General features: G+C 39.4%; 1 protein-coding gene across 1 annotated transcript in view; it reads right to left on the bottom strand.

The window, feature by feature from the left end:
* The window catches only part of LOC106869422 (uncharacterized), a 49,850-nt gene that overhangs the window by 24,391 nt on the left and 8,467 nt on the right, over positions 1-16,992 (bottom strand). Inside the window, exons 7-20 of the mRNA XM_089366402.1 lie at positions 16,092-16,268; positions 15,038-15,155; positions 14,540-14,649; positions 13,256-13,442; positions 12,345-12,477; positions 11,590-11,669; positions 11,077-11,171; positions 10,440-10,493; positions 10,129-10,236; positions 9,331-9,564; positions 8,393-8,480; positions 2,339-2,432; positions 1,436-1,509; positions 239-316 (exon numbers count right to left, since the gene is read on the bottom strand). Of these exons, the coding sequence (XP_089222528.1) occupies positions 239-316; positions 1,436-1,509; positions 2,339-2,432; positions 8,393-8,480; positions 9,331-9,564; positions 10,129-10,236; positions 10,440-10,493; positions 11,077-11,171; positions 11,590-11,669; positions 12,345-12,477; positions 13,256-13,442; positions 14,540-14,649; positions 15,038-15,155; positions 16,092-16,268 (1,630 nt within the window). The remainder of the gene's footprint in view (positions 1-238; positions 317-1,435; positions 1,510-2,338; positions 2,433-8,392; positions 8,481-9,330; positions 9,565-10,128; positions 10,237-10,439; positions 10,494-11,076; positions 11,172-11,589; positions 11,670-12,344; positions 12,478-13,255; positions 13,443-14,539; positions 14,650-15,037; positions 15,156-16,091; positions 16,269-16,992) is intronic.

The following is a 16,992-nucleotide window of genomic DNA, read 5'->3' as shown; positions in this document are numbered from 1 at the left end:
CTCCTGGTCAGCCATGACCCTTCAATTTCTTTTATACATCAGGGTCTACATTGTCTATTGTATCCTTTTTATTTAAGATAGTAGTTTGGAATTTGAGGGATATTTGGCTGCTGTGTTTTAGCAGGGCCAGTAACCATGTTGAGATGCCCTTGTGGTCCTGAGTGGGTTCAAAGGCTTAGGGGCATGGCATTTGTTTGCAGGAAGGAAGAAGAGTCACATAATACCTTGGTCAACTCACCTTCTATATTCTCGATCCGTTCGATATTATTGAGCGCCAGATTTAAGTATTCCAACTTCTTTAGTCTGTTGACATGTTCTGGAATAGAGAGAGAGGGGAGAGAAAGAGAGACAGACAGCGATAAAGAAATGAGAGAGGGAGAGGAGGGAGAGAAAGAGAGGGAAACTGAGACAGAAAAACAGACTGATAGGCAGACAGACAGACAGACAGACAGAGTGTATGACTGAGAACCAAAATTCCGTTTGAGACCCAGGTGCATTTCCAACTCCCAAACCAATTCTCACACACATATACGCGGGTTACTTGGTGACCCTGCCAGTGCTGGTGCTATGTAAAAAGCATCCAGTCCACACTGTAAAGTGGTTGGCATTTGGAAGGGCATCCAGCCACAAAATCAGGCCAAAACTAACTTCACCTGGGCTAGTGCCACGTAAAAAGCACTAAGTCCACTTTGCAGAGTGGTTGGCATTTGGAAGGGCATCCAGCTGTAAAAACCCTGCCAAAACAGGCAGAGTAGCATAGGGTACCTATTCTACCTGGCCAGCCCTTGTGAACTGTCCTACCCATGCATGCATTAAACAATGGTGATGATGATTGATAAATATATATATATACACACACACACACACACACACACACACATATATATATATATATATATACATATATGGGCGCTGGTGTCATGTAAAAAGCACCCTGTATACTGTAAAGTGGTTGGTGTTAGGAAGGGCATCCAGCTGTAAAAACCCTGCCAAATCAGACTGGAACCTGGTGCAGTCCTTCCATTTGTCAGACTCTGCCAAACCCATCCAACCCATGCCAGTATGGAAGATGGATGTTAAATGATGACGATAATAATGATGATGATATACACATATGACAGTCTTCTGTCAGTTTCCATCAACCTATTCCACTCATGAGGCTTTGCTCAGCTCAGAGCTATAGTAGAAGACACTTGCTCCAGGTGCTGCACAATGGAACTGAACCTGGAACCATGTGATTGGGAAGCAAACTTCTTAACCACACAGCCGTGTCCATGTCCATATTTATTTTTTTAAAAATCTAATAATGTAAATATAATGTCCTTTCCTTCATTTCTGCACAACTGCAAAAAAAAAAGAAAAGGAAAAAAAGAAGCTTTCTTTTTTATTCTTGGATATATTTATCGTAAACCGAATCTTGTTCCACACCACTTACCTATTTTAGGAATCAGGTTACACTGGAGATATAAAATCTTCAGATCTCTGCACCATTTATCAATGTTTTCAATCCTGAAAATAATACGGACCATTTAGATAAAGAATGGCAGAATCAGAGAGAAAGAGAGAGAGAAGAAGAAAGACAAAGAGTGTATGTGTGTTGCAGGTGTGAGCGGATGTGTGTTGCATGCATGTGTGTGTGTGTGCACGTGTGATTAAGAATGCGTATGTGCATTTGGGTTTGTTTGTTGGTGTGTGTGTCTTTACGTGTTTGTTCTGTGTGTGAGTAAGTGTATGCATATCATCATCATCATTTAACGTCTGTTGCCCATGCTGGTATGGGTTGGATGGCATGACCAGGGCTGGCAAGCTGGGGGGGAGCTGCACCAGACTCCAGTCTGATCTGGCATGGTTTCTATAGATGGATGCCCTTCCTAACACCAACCACTTTATAGTGTGTGCTGGGTGCTTTTATGTGGAACCACCACTTTTATGTGGTGGTGCCACATGGACACTTTTACATGGCACCCACTGCATAGGTGCTTTTACGTGACACTGCACAGGCACTTTCATGTGACACTGCACAGCCACTTTCATGTGGCACTACACAGGCACTTTCATGTGGCACCACATGGGCACTTTCATGTGGCACTACACAAGCACTTTTACATGGCACTGCATGGGCACTTTTACATGGCATTGCACAGGCACTTATATGTGAAGTATACATGTGAGTGTGTGCATGTTGCCTGAGTGTGTATGTGTTGTTGCTGCAACAACAACAACAACAACAACAGCAAAAGCAAGAGTAACAACAACAACAAAAACATCAACTGCTGTAGCAGTAACAGCAACAACAACAACAACAACAACAACAACATCATCAGATAACAGGACAAACCTTTCAATTTCTTGCTGGTGTAAAGAAACTTCTTCAAGGGTGGAAATCTCACAGTTGTTGTGTTCGGCCCTTTTCCTAAGGAGGTCCTCTGTAACTGAATCAGAAAGTGTCAGAAAGGGAATCTAAGTATTGTCATAATGTGTGTGTGTGAGGGAGGGAGGAGAGGGTTCATGAAAGAGGGTTGTGGTCAAAGAAATAGGGTGATGATGGGGTAGGGTAGAAAAATATTGAGCTGGTCAAGGAAATGTGGGTGGGAAGGGTAAAGAAGGGGTTTGAACAAGTAGAAGACACTTGCCCAAAGTTCCATGCAGTGGGAGTGAACCCAGATCCATGTGGTTGAGAAAGAATCTCATTTAAAGATTAAGAAAGGGTATGAACCATAACAAGTGAAGGAGAGAAAGACATATATATAAAGACATATATAGCTTTATTTTGACTAAATACTTACAGTACAAATCTAGGAAAAATATATAAAAGAACCCAGAGAGAGATTGTGTGGTGGGCATGCCTTTCTGGAAAGATATATTCAGCAGCATAGATGGAAAACTTGTACTATGCTCTGACTGAGAATTGAAACCACATTGTAGAGTTTCCATAAAAACTTGGTACATGCAGAGGAAAGTTGCTCTCTCTGTCTCTCTGTCTCTCTATCTTTCTCTTCTTCACTCTCTCTCACACACATAAAACACTCCTTCTCATACACACATACATATAAATGCACTCACATGTGGGGACACACGCACATACACACAAACAACACATGCACACAACACACATACATACATGTACATACGCACATTTAAAGTGCAACATACAATTGAAATTTATGTACATTCTTTTGTTTTTATTTTCTTCTTCCTTTCCTTTTTTTTTGAGTTGTTGTTGTTGTTTCAAATTCTTCACCAAATAATGTACGAATCTTAAATCAAGAATCAAGGCTCCTTCATTGGAATTCAGACAATATGGCAGGCGGGTAGAGTTACACCGCAGAACTTTGGGAAAATAGAAACAAAAAGAAGAAAAACTACAGTAGCAACAACAACAGCAACAAAAACTGTACCTACAACACACACACACACACATACATAAAATACATGCACACCACACACATAATACACACACACACATAAATACATGCATGCATTGTATGTACACACCCGTAGATATACAACCACAAACAGACACATGCATAGTATACACAAATGCATAAAACACATACAGACATACACACAAACACACACATGTATATGAGCCAAAAAAGGGAGACTCTATAGGCTTGTTCAATCTGCCAAGAATAGCAGTTAAATCTTGCCATGGGTTGCATCTTACCATATTAAAAAAAAAAAAAATTAAGAAAAGGGCTTGTTGGACAATGTTATCCTAGATGCACAGAGAGATAGGATGGTCATGAATAGAATACCTTTTTTCATCAGAGATCTACTTGATCAGGGGTAGACCTAGGGCTAAACGACAACACAAATGTATACCCATTTGACACATATATGCACATACATGCAGTATGTGCATATATATGTGTGTATATATATATATATATATATATATATATATATATATATATATGCATAAATATACATACTATATCATAACTAGTGACACTTCTACATCATCATCATTTAACGTCCGTTTTCCATGCTGGCATGGGTTGGACGGTTTGACTGATGACTGGTGAGCCAGATGACTGCACCAAGCTCCAATCTGATCTGGCAGTGTTTCTACAGCTGAATGTCGTTCCTAATGCCAACCACTCTGAGAGTGTAGCGGGTGCTTTTTACGTGACACTGGCAGAAGAGCCAGTCAGGCGGCACTGGCATCAACCACATTCGGATGGTACTTTTTATGTGTCACCAGCATGGAAGCCAGTTGAGGGGCACGGCATCAACTACGTTCGGATGGTGCTTTTTATATGCCACCAGCCATTTAGTGGCTATATCAAGTCCAAATATTCTACCTGTTATATGCTCAGCCTGGCCTTATCTGGCCTCTCAGACCAACCTGATAATGTCTTTTAAAAAAAAGGCCGACCAAAGCCTTGTGAGTGGATTTGGTAGACGGAAACTGAAAGAAGCCCGTCGTATATATGTATATGTATATATATGTGTGTGTTTGTGTGTCTGTTTTTGTCCCCCCCCGCCACCCAACATCGATTGACAACCGATGCTGGTGTGTTTACGTCCCCGTAACTTAGCGGTTCGGCAAAAAGAGACCGATAGAATAAGTACTAGGCTCACAAAGAATAAGTCCTGGGGTCGATTTGCTCGACTAAAGGCGGTGCTCCAGCATGGCCACAGTCAAGTGACCGAAACAAGTAAAAGAGTAAAAATTACATCATTAAAATACAGGATAATGTATGATTATTTCAAAATAATATAAATGAACATTACATTTGATAAAATAGTCTGAATGCTAAAGGGTTAAATAACTAGGAAGTGTTATGCTTACTTGCAACCATATTTTTCTCTCTATCTTTTCCTAAAGTTCCTCAGTCAAAATCATATTTCACACGTGCCTTGTTTGTGTATCAATTGCTATTGGCAACTGCTTCAGTTGTAAAGAATTCCACGAACTAAAGGGAGACTACTCTCACTTTAATGTTTTCTTTCGTTACAAATTCAGTATCTCGTTCATCGTTTATACATCTAACATTATTACGAAAGGCATGAACGCCACATTATTGCATTTGCCTTCTTTCCACTGAATATGAGATCTCATATTTATGTTTAAATATTATCAGAAGTCTGTAAACTACCAGATTATTACAGATTTCTCTATTTAGCATACTGTCTGCCACCCCGTATGACTTTGTTTCCTCATAAATCGATGATGATGATGACGATGATGATGATGATCCTTTCTACCATAGGCACAAGGCCTGAAATTGGTGTGTAGGCGTTGGGGGCTAGACCTTTGGAAACATGCAGTACGTGAGAAGACCCGGCAAGCCACGTGAGACCATAACCCAGGGCTGTAACCAGCCCACTTATGCATACTTTTCCTTCATTGGACACTAAACTCTGCTTGTGAAGACCTGTTGAGGCAAGTGAAATCAAAACCAAATCAAATTCGCAAATTTGATGACTGGCACCCGTGGCAGTGGAACTCTAAGAGCACCATCGAAGCACGATCATTGCCAGAGCAGCTGATTGACTTCCGTGCTGGTGGCACGTAAAAAGCACCATTTGTGCGTGATCGTTACCAGCATCGCCTTACTGGCATTTGTGCCGGTGACGTGAACAAAACATTCGAGCAAGGTCGTTGCCAGTGCCGCTGGACTGGCTCCTGTGCAGGTGGCATGTAAAAACACCACTTGAGCGTGGCTGTTGCCAGTACTGCCTGACTAGCCCTCATGCCGGTGGCACGTAAAAGCACCCACTATACTCTCGGAGTGGTTGGCGTTAGGAAGGGCATCCAGCTGTAGAAACTCTGCCAGATCATATTGGAGCCTGGTGCAGCTATCTGGTTTGCCAGTCCTCAGTCAAATCATCGAACCCATGCCAGCATGGAAAGTGGACGTTAAACGATGATGATGATGATGATGATATATAAAATTTGTATTAAATTCAGAGAAAATGGTAAGTTAGTGGTTAATATTTATTTATTAATAAATTGATAATCATTTCTTCCTACAGCTGTTTCCATTTATGCAGTCACAAAAGCCCTGAAAAACAAAATCAAAAAAAAAAGAGGTCATCGCTGCTGCCTTTCCTTCTCTGTTTAAGCCTGCAGTCGTGAAATCTTAGGTTCAATCTCACTCAACAGCACCCTAGACAAATATCTTCTATCATATTGTTGTGAATGAAATTGAGTTGAGTGAAATGTAGCTGTGTTTGGGTAAGTCTAACATTGATAAACACTCTGTGTCATGTTAAGTTTGCCTGGGAGTAAAGGGTTATATTAAGGATGCAAATGTCCATGGCAGATTCAGCCACTTGTTCTATAATGTAAATAGGATGTAATTATAATGTGATGAATTGATTAATATCCAGTGATAACAGATGAATGATATATTGGCTATTGGAGCTGATTTATGGTTATTCATTGTGTGGATATGTGTTTCTGTGTAGATGTTATATGGAGGGAGAGATGGTGATGGAGAGGGAGAGGAAAAGAGAAAGAGGGAGGAGAGAGAAGGGGAGGCGAAAGAGAAAAACAGGAGGAGGAGAGTGAGTGAGAAACATGACAGGAGCTAAAAATATTCTTTTCTATTCTAGGCACAAGGCCCAAAGTTTTTGAGGAGGGGGCTAGTTGATTAGATCGACCCCAATACGCAACCAAAATTAATTTATCGACCCCCCCAAAAGGACAAAGGGCAAAGTCAACCTCGGTGGAATTTGAACTCAGAATGTAAAGACAGATGAAATAGCACTACACATTTCAACCAGCTCGCCACCTTAGGAGCTAAAAATATTAGGTGATGTAGATATTACATGGAGACACAGAGCGGGGAGGTGTTTGAGTGTGTGTGAGAAAAGGAGAGGGAGAGAGAGAGGGAGTGTTGGGGAGAAAGGCAGTTGAAAAAGTTAGTGTGAGAGGGAGAGAAAGATAGATAGATGGAGGGAGGCAAGGAAGTGGGGGTTAGGAGGGAGAGGGTTTTAAGAGTCACAAACTTGACTCTGTTTAAAATAATTAAATTCGTGGAGTAAATATTAAATGGTGCGACACAGAAAACCCCCAAAATAAATGCAAAAAAAAAAACAAAACAAAACAAAACAAGATTTATTTTAGTAAAGCAATTGTTATTTTATGAAAGAAATCCTTAAAAAGAAATAATTCAGCCCTGACTTCCCCACCCCTGCCTCCATTATTCCTTCCCTTTCTCACCCACCACCATCTTCCACTATTTTCCAAAGGAAATACCATTTTGATATTCCATGGAGGAATGTATTGCTTTATTACTTGTAGGTTTTCTTTTTATGTTGCATGTCCATTTGGACCGCTCGTCTTCACTTCACCAAACTCATCAAAGACATGAACGTTTTCAGCAATGTTCTGGTCGTGTTCCTGTTCCGGTTCCTGACTCAGCGATGCCTCTTCTACTGCTTCTCGGCGTAACTGGTGCCATCGCTCTGTCGCTGCCTTCTGTTTCTCCTTCTTCTTTATTTTCTTTAATTCTTCTTTCACCAGTTTGTTGACCGTCTGCTGCATGTTCAAAAGGTTGCTGACCGGACGAATGAATTTCTCGATGAAGAAAATGTGTATTTGGTGAGTCCAGAAGTTGTACTTTTTTGTAGCTTGGTCAAGTTCTTCAGCCTCTACCTCTGCTTCAGTTTCTTCTGTTTTTATGTACATGTGTATTATTTTTTTAAGGGGAAAAAAAAAAAAATAGAAAGTAAAATTTGTTAGAATTTAAATTAGAGATTTTATAATAGTAAATATTTCACAGTTGCTTCATAATTGCAATCAAAGTTCAACTTCTGTTTCAACAGTTACAATCATTAACGTAGCTAGTGGGGAGGGGGCATTACAAGAACAAAAAAAAACTGAAATTTGCATCTAATTAAAATGAAATATCATTTTGTGTGCATGTGTGTGTATGGGTGTGTATGGGTGTGTGTGTGTGTGTATGAATGTGTGTGTGTGTGTATGAATGTGTATGTGTGTGTGTGTATGAATGTGTGTGTGTGTATGAATGTGTATGTATGTGTGTGTGTGTATGAATGTGTGTGTGTATGAATGTGTATGTATGTGTGTGTGTGTATGAATGTGTGTGTGTATGAATGTGTGTGTGTGTGTGTGTGCATGAATGTGTATGTGTGTGTATGAATGTGTGTGTGTATGAATGTGTGTGTGTGTGTGTGTATGAATGTGTGTGTGTGAGTAATTTTAATTTTTGCCTCTGAATTCTAATCAATGTTTCCCTTCTTTACTCCACCCCTCCCATCATTTTTCCATTCACAAAATTTGTAATTGTAAAACAACAACAGCAACAATAACAACAACAGCAACAACAACTACAAAAGCAACAACAGCAACAAAACCAACATGACCACAATGGCAGTCACAACAACAGCAACAACAATAGTCTTATTAACATACCGTTTGTTGTCTCTTTGCTGTCACTCGTTTCCATCAAACTCTCAAGTGGACTGAACAACACAGATAAAGATTTTGTTTGTTCCTCTTGCTACAAAAAATTAATATTTTACCATTTAATTAATTAAAGAATAAGTTCTGATTTGCCATTTCTCTTTTTTTTTTTTAAGAAAGTAGACTGTGGTTTTTAAAGAGATTTAGCTGCTATTTCTAACATATTGAATGACTACATAGAGGCTTCCTCATTGGCTTATGTGATTTTATCATCTGACACAAGATCCCCTCCTCCAATGCCCCATCTCCTCTCAATATTCTATTCCTTGTCTTGCAAGTTACTTGGTGACCCTGCCGGTGCTGGTGCCACATAAGAAGCATCCAGTCTACACTGTAAAGTGGTTGGCATTTGGAAGGGCATCCTGCTGTAAAAACCCTCCCAAAACAGGCAGAGTAGGATAGAGTACATTTTCTACCCGGTCAGCCCTTGTGAACTGTCCTACCCATGCATGCATGGAAGATGGACATTAAACAATGATGATGATGGGTAGTTATCTCATCGGTCACAGATAATGTTTTATGAGTGTCCCTCTCACACACTCTTTCTCAATTTCTGGCTCTCTCTCTCTGCCTTTGTGTCTCTCTCCATTTCTCTCCCCGCCTCTTCCTCTCTTACTGTCTCTCTCTCTATACTCTTTCTTTCTCTCACTTTTCCTATTTCTCTCTTTCTTTTTCTCCCCCTCTCTCTGTCTCAACGTCAATACATAACTAGCTCTCCATCCATCTGTCTGTCCGTCCATCTGTTTAACCTGATGCATGCAAGCACACAAGTGCACGTGTGTGTGTGTGTGAAAGTGAAAATGTGTAAAGACCATCCACCCATCTCCCTCCCCATTTCTATATTTCCACCAACAAGACTAAAAAAACCCCTAAAAACCACCACTTACCACTGTCTCCGATGTCCTATTCTCTGTTGTCTCTCTTGTCTTCGAGTGTTGTTGGAAGGAAGTGCTGGACACATTGGTGCTGAGGACAGGTGACATGACAGGTTGACTGCTTGTCTTTGGAGACCGACTTGACGTGACGGTATCAAGAGGTATCGTCATTGACTCTACCACGCTTTCTGTGATGTAAATCTCAGCAAAACCAACAAGCGCTTCCAGAAACTCAAGGTAGGTCATCTATGAACAGAAAAACATGGGAACTGATTACTGTACAATGACCCTTGAAAAGCTAATTTAAATAGTGAAAACTGGTTGGATTTCACGATGTCCATTTAATATGTATATATTTATAAAAAGATAGTAAACTATATGAAACGAAGGTATTTCTCTTCCACTTTTTATATTTTTTTTACACATATTTTCAACTCATAATTTTGCTACGTGGTGTATACTGAATCTTCATTATCTTTACACCTTGTATATTTTTATATATATAATAATAATGCAAATGATATAAGAGCATATGCATGTATACATACATATATGTACATACCTACATCTACATGTATATATAGATGCATATCCGGGTACAGGACGTCAAAAAAGGAACGGGAACATAAAGCACAAAAAACAGACTTTTTTTACAGACATCAGAATGAACACATAGGAAGACAGACGAGCCACTTATGGGACTTTTCCTTCAGCTGCCTCTGTTCTAAATATATATATATTTGGTATATGCATATGTTATGCTTGTGTATGCTGATGGATTAAATAAAATTGGAAGTCGAATGCTCTTACCTCCAACTCCATGTTGTAGTCACCATCAACGATAACATTGGGATCATCTTCGGCCAAAACATCAATGGCAGCTTTGGCGGTGAGGTTCTCATTGATCAGGTTTAAGTCCTTTCCGTAGAGAAAGACACATTGGTTAATATATAAACAAAATACAGAGGATGAAGATGAGAGGAGAAGGAGGTGGTGAAGGAGGGGGAGGAAGAGAAGTATATGTGCCTCTCTATGCAGAAAACACCCAGACACACACAAGCATATGCGCACACACACACACACACACACACTTTTAAAATACAAAAGATGCTTTAGTTTACCTTGAGTATGACTAAACAGTCTCTCATCTTCATGGAAGAATCATGGGGAGGTAACTGTGAAAGACAGAATGAAGGGGAATGGTCAGTACATTCAACTAATTAACACATTTTCACCTGACAATTTGTCGTCGTTGTCATCATCGTCATCGTCATCATTATCATTTTTAAGGTGGTGAGGTGGCAGAACCATCAACACATTGGACAAAATGGTGCTGAGTTCAAATTTCTTCAAGGTTGACTTTGCCTTTCATCCTTTTGGGGTTGATGAAATAAGGACCAAGTCAAATCTTTCCATACCATCAGATATACACTTATAAGAGACAATGTTGGCATTAGGAAGAGCATGCAGCCATAGAAACCATGCCACAACTTACAATTGACCAGTTCTTATCAAACTGTCCAAACCATGCCAACATGGAAAACGGATGTTAAATGATGACGACAACGATGATGATGATGATGATGATGATGACAGTGTGGGCTGCTTTTACTACCATACATGGGGATATAAAAGTTCATTGTGTGGTGTCTCTGTAGCATCAGACACCCCATCGATCCATCATGCAGACAAACAGAGTGACTTTTCCATCCCATCTGTTGGTACTGGAAATTTTTATTAAAAAAAATGTCTGTTCACCTTTCGTGGTTTACAAATGGCAGTGTAGATTTTGTAAACCTCCTGGACGTGTTCCATTATGTTCATGGCTCTGCGGACTTCTGTGAAGATATGGCCTGCAGTGAAAGAAAACGTAATTCAAAGCTCTGTAGCATTTTGAAACAAATGTATGCAACTGCATCCTTAAACACAATGAAAGAGCATGTCATAGATGAGGTTAAAAATGGGGACAAAATAACAATTATGAGACTTTGATAAACCCGAATGATTGATTGATCAAATAAGTAATCCAAAAATCAATTAGTTAATTGGTTAAGTGGTTAGCTAGTTGGCAAATAAAGATGAGAAATAGAACCAGTAGGTGTGTTCATTACTGACATAATGACCCTCCCAAGAAACAACATTAACACATGAATTCACAAGAATCTTGGGGTTAGGTTCTCTTGATGAGTTAAATTCTTTTGAAAGAGAAGAAAAAAAAAACAAATAACATAAAATAAATAACAAGATGGTTTAAATCTGTGGATTGTTTACCTCTAACGGTGAACACATTGGGGTAGATGTTGTTTTTGAGAAGTTGATAGAAGCACCAATCCAGCAGAAGAAAATGGTACCTAGATGAATGGAAAGTGAAACATTTGGACTCAGTTTTTTTCCCCTTTTTTTAACTGACATGTCACATGATCTAAAAATTCGTCAAGAGTTCTGAATAAATATAATTTCAGCCTTCTAGGGATCCATAGTAGGCCTTCAAGTCATCCTTTTTCCTTTAATACATACATACATACATACATACATACATACATACATACATATACATACATATACATACATAATATATATATATATATATATATATATATATATATATATATATTACAGACATACACACATACACATGTATATAAATAAATACATAAATTACTTAATGCAGATACATAGATACATTACGAAAAACAAATTAAGTACAGTATTCATCCAGGGATAATAACTTGTATGGACACACTGTGTTTAAAAACACAAAATTATATCAGTAGCAGGCAAAAATCATCCAGCAGTGGTGGTGAAGTCGCTAGATGTGCATTTCTGACTTGTTGCACTCCATCAGTAGCAAATGCTCACTGCCAGCCACATGCTGAAAACACAACCTTCTGTTACTGATGTAGGTAAAACAGCAATTATAAAATCACTGACGTTTCGGTTAACCACCTGGCTATATGTGAAAGAAGTAAGTGGTAGTGGTGGAAGTGTGTGTAGATATTAATGATGATAAAGATGACATGACCTACTTTAAGTTTGCTTTTGCGTCATCGTATTGTGCACTGTATGCTTTGAAGGCCAAGATCACAAGGTTCGCTATAAATTCCCGTAGCAGCAACTTACCAAAAGGGTCATGGAGACTGGTTACTTTTTTATCTTTCGCTGGGAAAGAAAGAATTACACAATGAATGACAGATGAAATGATGAAAAACCAAAAAGTTATATACAATTTCTTTTTTAAAAAAAATTATAAAATTGTAAACCTATTCAAACAATCATTCAGTTATAACATTGATATAAACAAAATATTCAAAATCATTATTTACAAATATATTAAATTCATGACAAAACTAAATAGAACAAGAGAAAAAAAATTTGCAGATATTTCAAACCTACTCCACATAATTCTAAATCTAATAAATAATATTTTTTAAAAACTATAATAAAAAGGAGAATTTGCATATTCTGAAACTTAATTAAAACTTAAATTTTTAGATCAGCATAATTTGATTAGAAACTCTAAAGGTTGTCGGTTATTGACTCTGATAAAAATTATTGGCTACTGAACCTTAATGCAAGATATCTGTCTGTTGACCCTAGTAAAGATTATACGATTATTGGACCTGGTAAAGATTACAGACTATTGAAGGTTATATGGCTATTGGACCTGCTGAAGGGTATATGGCTACTGAGCCTGGTAAAGGTTATAGGCTATTGAACCTGGTGCCAGCCAGAAGAAATACTGCTAAGCATTTTGTCTGAAATGTTAACAATTCTACCAGCTTGCTGCCTTGTTGTTGTTGTTGTTGTTGTTGTTGATGATGATGATGATAATGATGGTGATGGTGATGATGATGATGATGATGATGATGATGATGATGATGATGATGATGGAGTATCACTTGATTTCGAAATGGTAAAGAACACTAAAAGAACTTACCAAGGAATCTATCCATTTGCATCAGGGTAAAGCCATGATGATGCAAGCGACAGTCTTTGAGAAATCTCCAGAACTGAAGATTGTCCATCAAGTAGACATTATCAATGGCTGGTTCCTGGCCCAAACTTGCATAAAACAAGTAGATCTTCTTCAAAAATGCTATATGCCTCCACACGTTCTTATTCACCTGTAATTAACAATGGCAGGTGTAGTGATGCCAAATGATACCAAATGGAAATTAAAGAAAACAGAATTACCTCCAGATACAACACATTGCAATTACCCGTTGCAACACATTGCAATGGATTTTGGTGGACTTTGATGCAATATATTTTAGAGTGACTTGCACTTCTTCGTCCCCCCACCAATTCTCCCCTGCGATAAATGCCCCTGGGTCTTCTATACAACCCTTGGCCTGAACTCAGGCATCGGCACCCTTTGCACTCGTCATGGTGAAGAGTCTTGATCACTGGCTACAGATCTACTACTCGGATTATGGGTTAATTCCAGCGACGAGGATTTTAGTGGAAGAAAGTATCTCTGGTGCCTGTCATAGAATATTGGTAATACTGGATTAAAGTGAATTAGAAGCTGCACCACTACCACCACCACCACCACCACCACCACCACCGCCACCATCACTGTTACTACAAACACCATCACCCTCACCTCCTTTACTGCAACCACAGTTGTCACCACCAACACCACCACCTATTTATACACACACACACAACTACACACATATATATATAAATGTACACACACATATGTATACACATGCACACACACACACACATATATATATATATATATATATATATATACACAGTGTGTATATATCTCCATCAAATGCACTTACAAGGCTTTCGTCACTCTGGAGTTATAGTAGAAGACATTTGCCCAAGGTGCCATGCAGGGGGGCTGAACCCTGGACCATGTGGTTAGGAAGCAAACGTCTTACCACACAGCCATGTCTGTCCAGTATTAGTGCAACACATTCCAAATAAAGTACAAGCTGCTGTCATGTCACTGCAGTGTCAATGCATTGTAACTGCAACGTACTGTGTCATGCAGTGTTAGTGCAACACAATGCAGTTTCATTGCAGTATCAGTTATTCATATTTCTGCACCAATGCAACATGCTGCAATGGCATAGTGGTGCATCCCATTGCAGTATCGTTACATTTTCTGTGTAAAACTAATTATCATTGTGTTTTTTTTTACTCAAGGGAAACTTTTAGTAGCGGCAGCAATTCTAAGAATACGTTAATTAATGTTAATTACCTGTGTCAGTTCTTGTTTGGGGTCAACACCTTTGTAACCTTTCAGTAAGCTGTTGATGTCCATTATGAAATTACTGTCGACTGATTTCATGTTCACTTCCTTTTCGGGAGCTGCAGAGATATTTGGGGAACCAGAGCAAGTCAAATGCATAATGAAGCTCATTGGGGGGGAGCAAAAACAACATGGTATTACATTATTTACATTATTTACATTTGACGGCTATTTGTCCTCATCTTGTTTGTTGTTAACACAACGTTTCGGCTGATACACCCTCCAATATCCGTCAAATGTAAATAATGATAAATAATATACATAATTCCTCATCTCTTAAATATAGAACATATCATTTTTCTTGTTTTGAGGGAGAGAGAGAGAGAGAGAGAGAGAGAGAGAGAGAGAGAAATAGAAATAGAGGGAGCGAGAGAAATAGAAATAGAAAAAGAAGGAGAAAGGGAGAGAGAGAGAGAGAGAGGTGGGGATTTACAATTAAAGACTCACATTTATTGTCCTGGTCATTAATAAGAGCCGGAAGTCCTTTGACAAAGGTATTATCAGGAAGAGCATTATTCTCAAATCTTCCTTCATAGACACCTCCAGTTCTTTGAGTGAATTTAGCCTGCAATTAAAACAAGACAGGAACACATTTGCAATACATATAAGTCATGGTCTTTGGAATTCTTCAGCTACAGCAAATGCAAATAGAAACTAGCTTTTGAGAGAACTGGCACAGCAATTTTACTGACTATAAAGCAAATAGACAGAATATTGTTATATATATCGATGCCAATGCCACCTGACTGGCCCCTGTGCCAGTGGCATGTAAAAAGCACCCACTACACTCTGGGAGTGGTTGGCGTTAGGAAGGGCATCCAGCTGTAGAAAGCTTGGCAGATCAGATTGGAGCCTGGTGCAGCCTCCTGGCTTGCCAGTCCTCAATCAAACCGTCCAACCCATGCCAGCATGGAAAGTGGACGTTAAACGATGATAATGTATATATATATATATATAGTAAGATTTATCTTAATAATTCCGATGCGCACTCTACAACCTATCTCTATTCTATCTCCCTCTCTTGTTCTTCTTCCTTTCTGATTTTCTCTCCCACCCTTTCTCTAATTCTTCTCATCTCCCCTTCACAATTCCTTCTCTCTCTCTCTCTCTCTCTCTTCCTCCTTGATTCTCTTGTTGCTCACACGTGACCAACGGCCATCCATCTTTTTTTCACTTCCTTCCTAAAGACAAGACATGCTTTTGCTTGTCTCTTCTCAAAGCTTGTTTTTCCAGCATTCACCACTTCACCTCGTTATGGCTTAACAGCCCTCACCGTTTGTTTTTACTGTTTTGTCCTTACTGTCCTGTTTTTGTTACCACTTTAACCCTCTGCAAAAAAAATCCCAAATTTTATTTAATTTACTTTGCGGGAAGGACTGTTTTGATGAAGTTTCACCTTGATCCTTGGATCTTACACACACACACACACACACACACACACACACACACACACACATGCATTCACACATACAAACGTATGCATAAAAGAGACTATACTCACAAGTCCATGTTTCATGTCTTCGAACCATTCACCTTTGTACTTGGAGCCATCAGCATAATAAAATGTCCCCTGTCCATGCCGTTTACCATTGACAAAGTTACCTCTGTATAAATTCTGGCCATTGAATTGAGAGCTCGGGGATCTGTACGTCACCCAGACTTGTTCCCCATATCCTTGCTGTGGGAAAGAGAAAGGAAAGGAAACAAAGAGAAGATAAGAATCCACTTTAGAAAGAGGATAAGTAAAATGTGGAGGCGCAATGGCCCAGTGGTTAGGGCAGCGGACTCGCGGTCATAGGATCGTGGTTTCGATTCCCAGACCGGGCGTTGTGAATGTTTATTGAGCGAAAACACCTAAAGCTCCATGAGGCTCTGGCAGGGGATGGTGGCGAACCCTGCTCTACTCTTTCACCACAACTTTCTCTCACTCTTACTTCCTGTTTCTGTTGTGCCTGTAATTCAAAGGGTCAGCCTTGTTACACTGTATCACGCTGAATATCCCTGAGAACTACGTTAAGGGTACATGTGTCTGTGGAGTGCTCAGCCACTTGCACGTTAATTTCACGAGCAGGCTGTTCCGTTGATCGGATCAACTGGAACCCTCGACGTCGTAAGCGACAGAGTGCTAACAACAATAAGTGAAATGGTTCCAGGAGTTGAAGAGAAGGCAGTAGATGAAGGTGGGGATGCAGAATGACAGTGGGAGGTAGGAGGCATAGGAGATGACTAACAATGCAAAGAAAAGGTCAAGGGCAGAGTGTCGCAGAATAGTAATGATGATAAAGTAGACAGGAGAAAGATGGGGGGAAACAGGACGTGTGTGTGGTAAGTTAGTGTTGAGAAGCATGTGAGAAAGACATATGGTTGTGGAGCTGATTGTCCTGTGATGATTTATAAACAGG

The sequence above is a fragment of the Octopus bimaculoides genome, chromosome 19 (assembly GCF_046866305.1).
Source record: "Octopus bimaculoides isolate indiv1 chromosome 19, ASM4686630v1, whole genome shotgun sequence".
In the NCBI taxonomy this organism is placed as follows: domain Eukaryota; kingdom Metazoa; phylum Mollusca; class Cephalopoda; order Octopoda; family Octopodidae; genus Octopus; species Octopus bimaculoides.
This window is presented reverse-complemented; position numbering and strand designations above follow the sequence as displayed.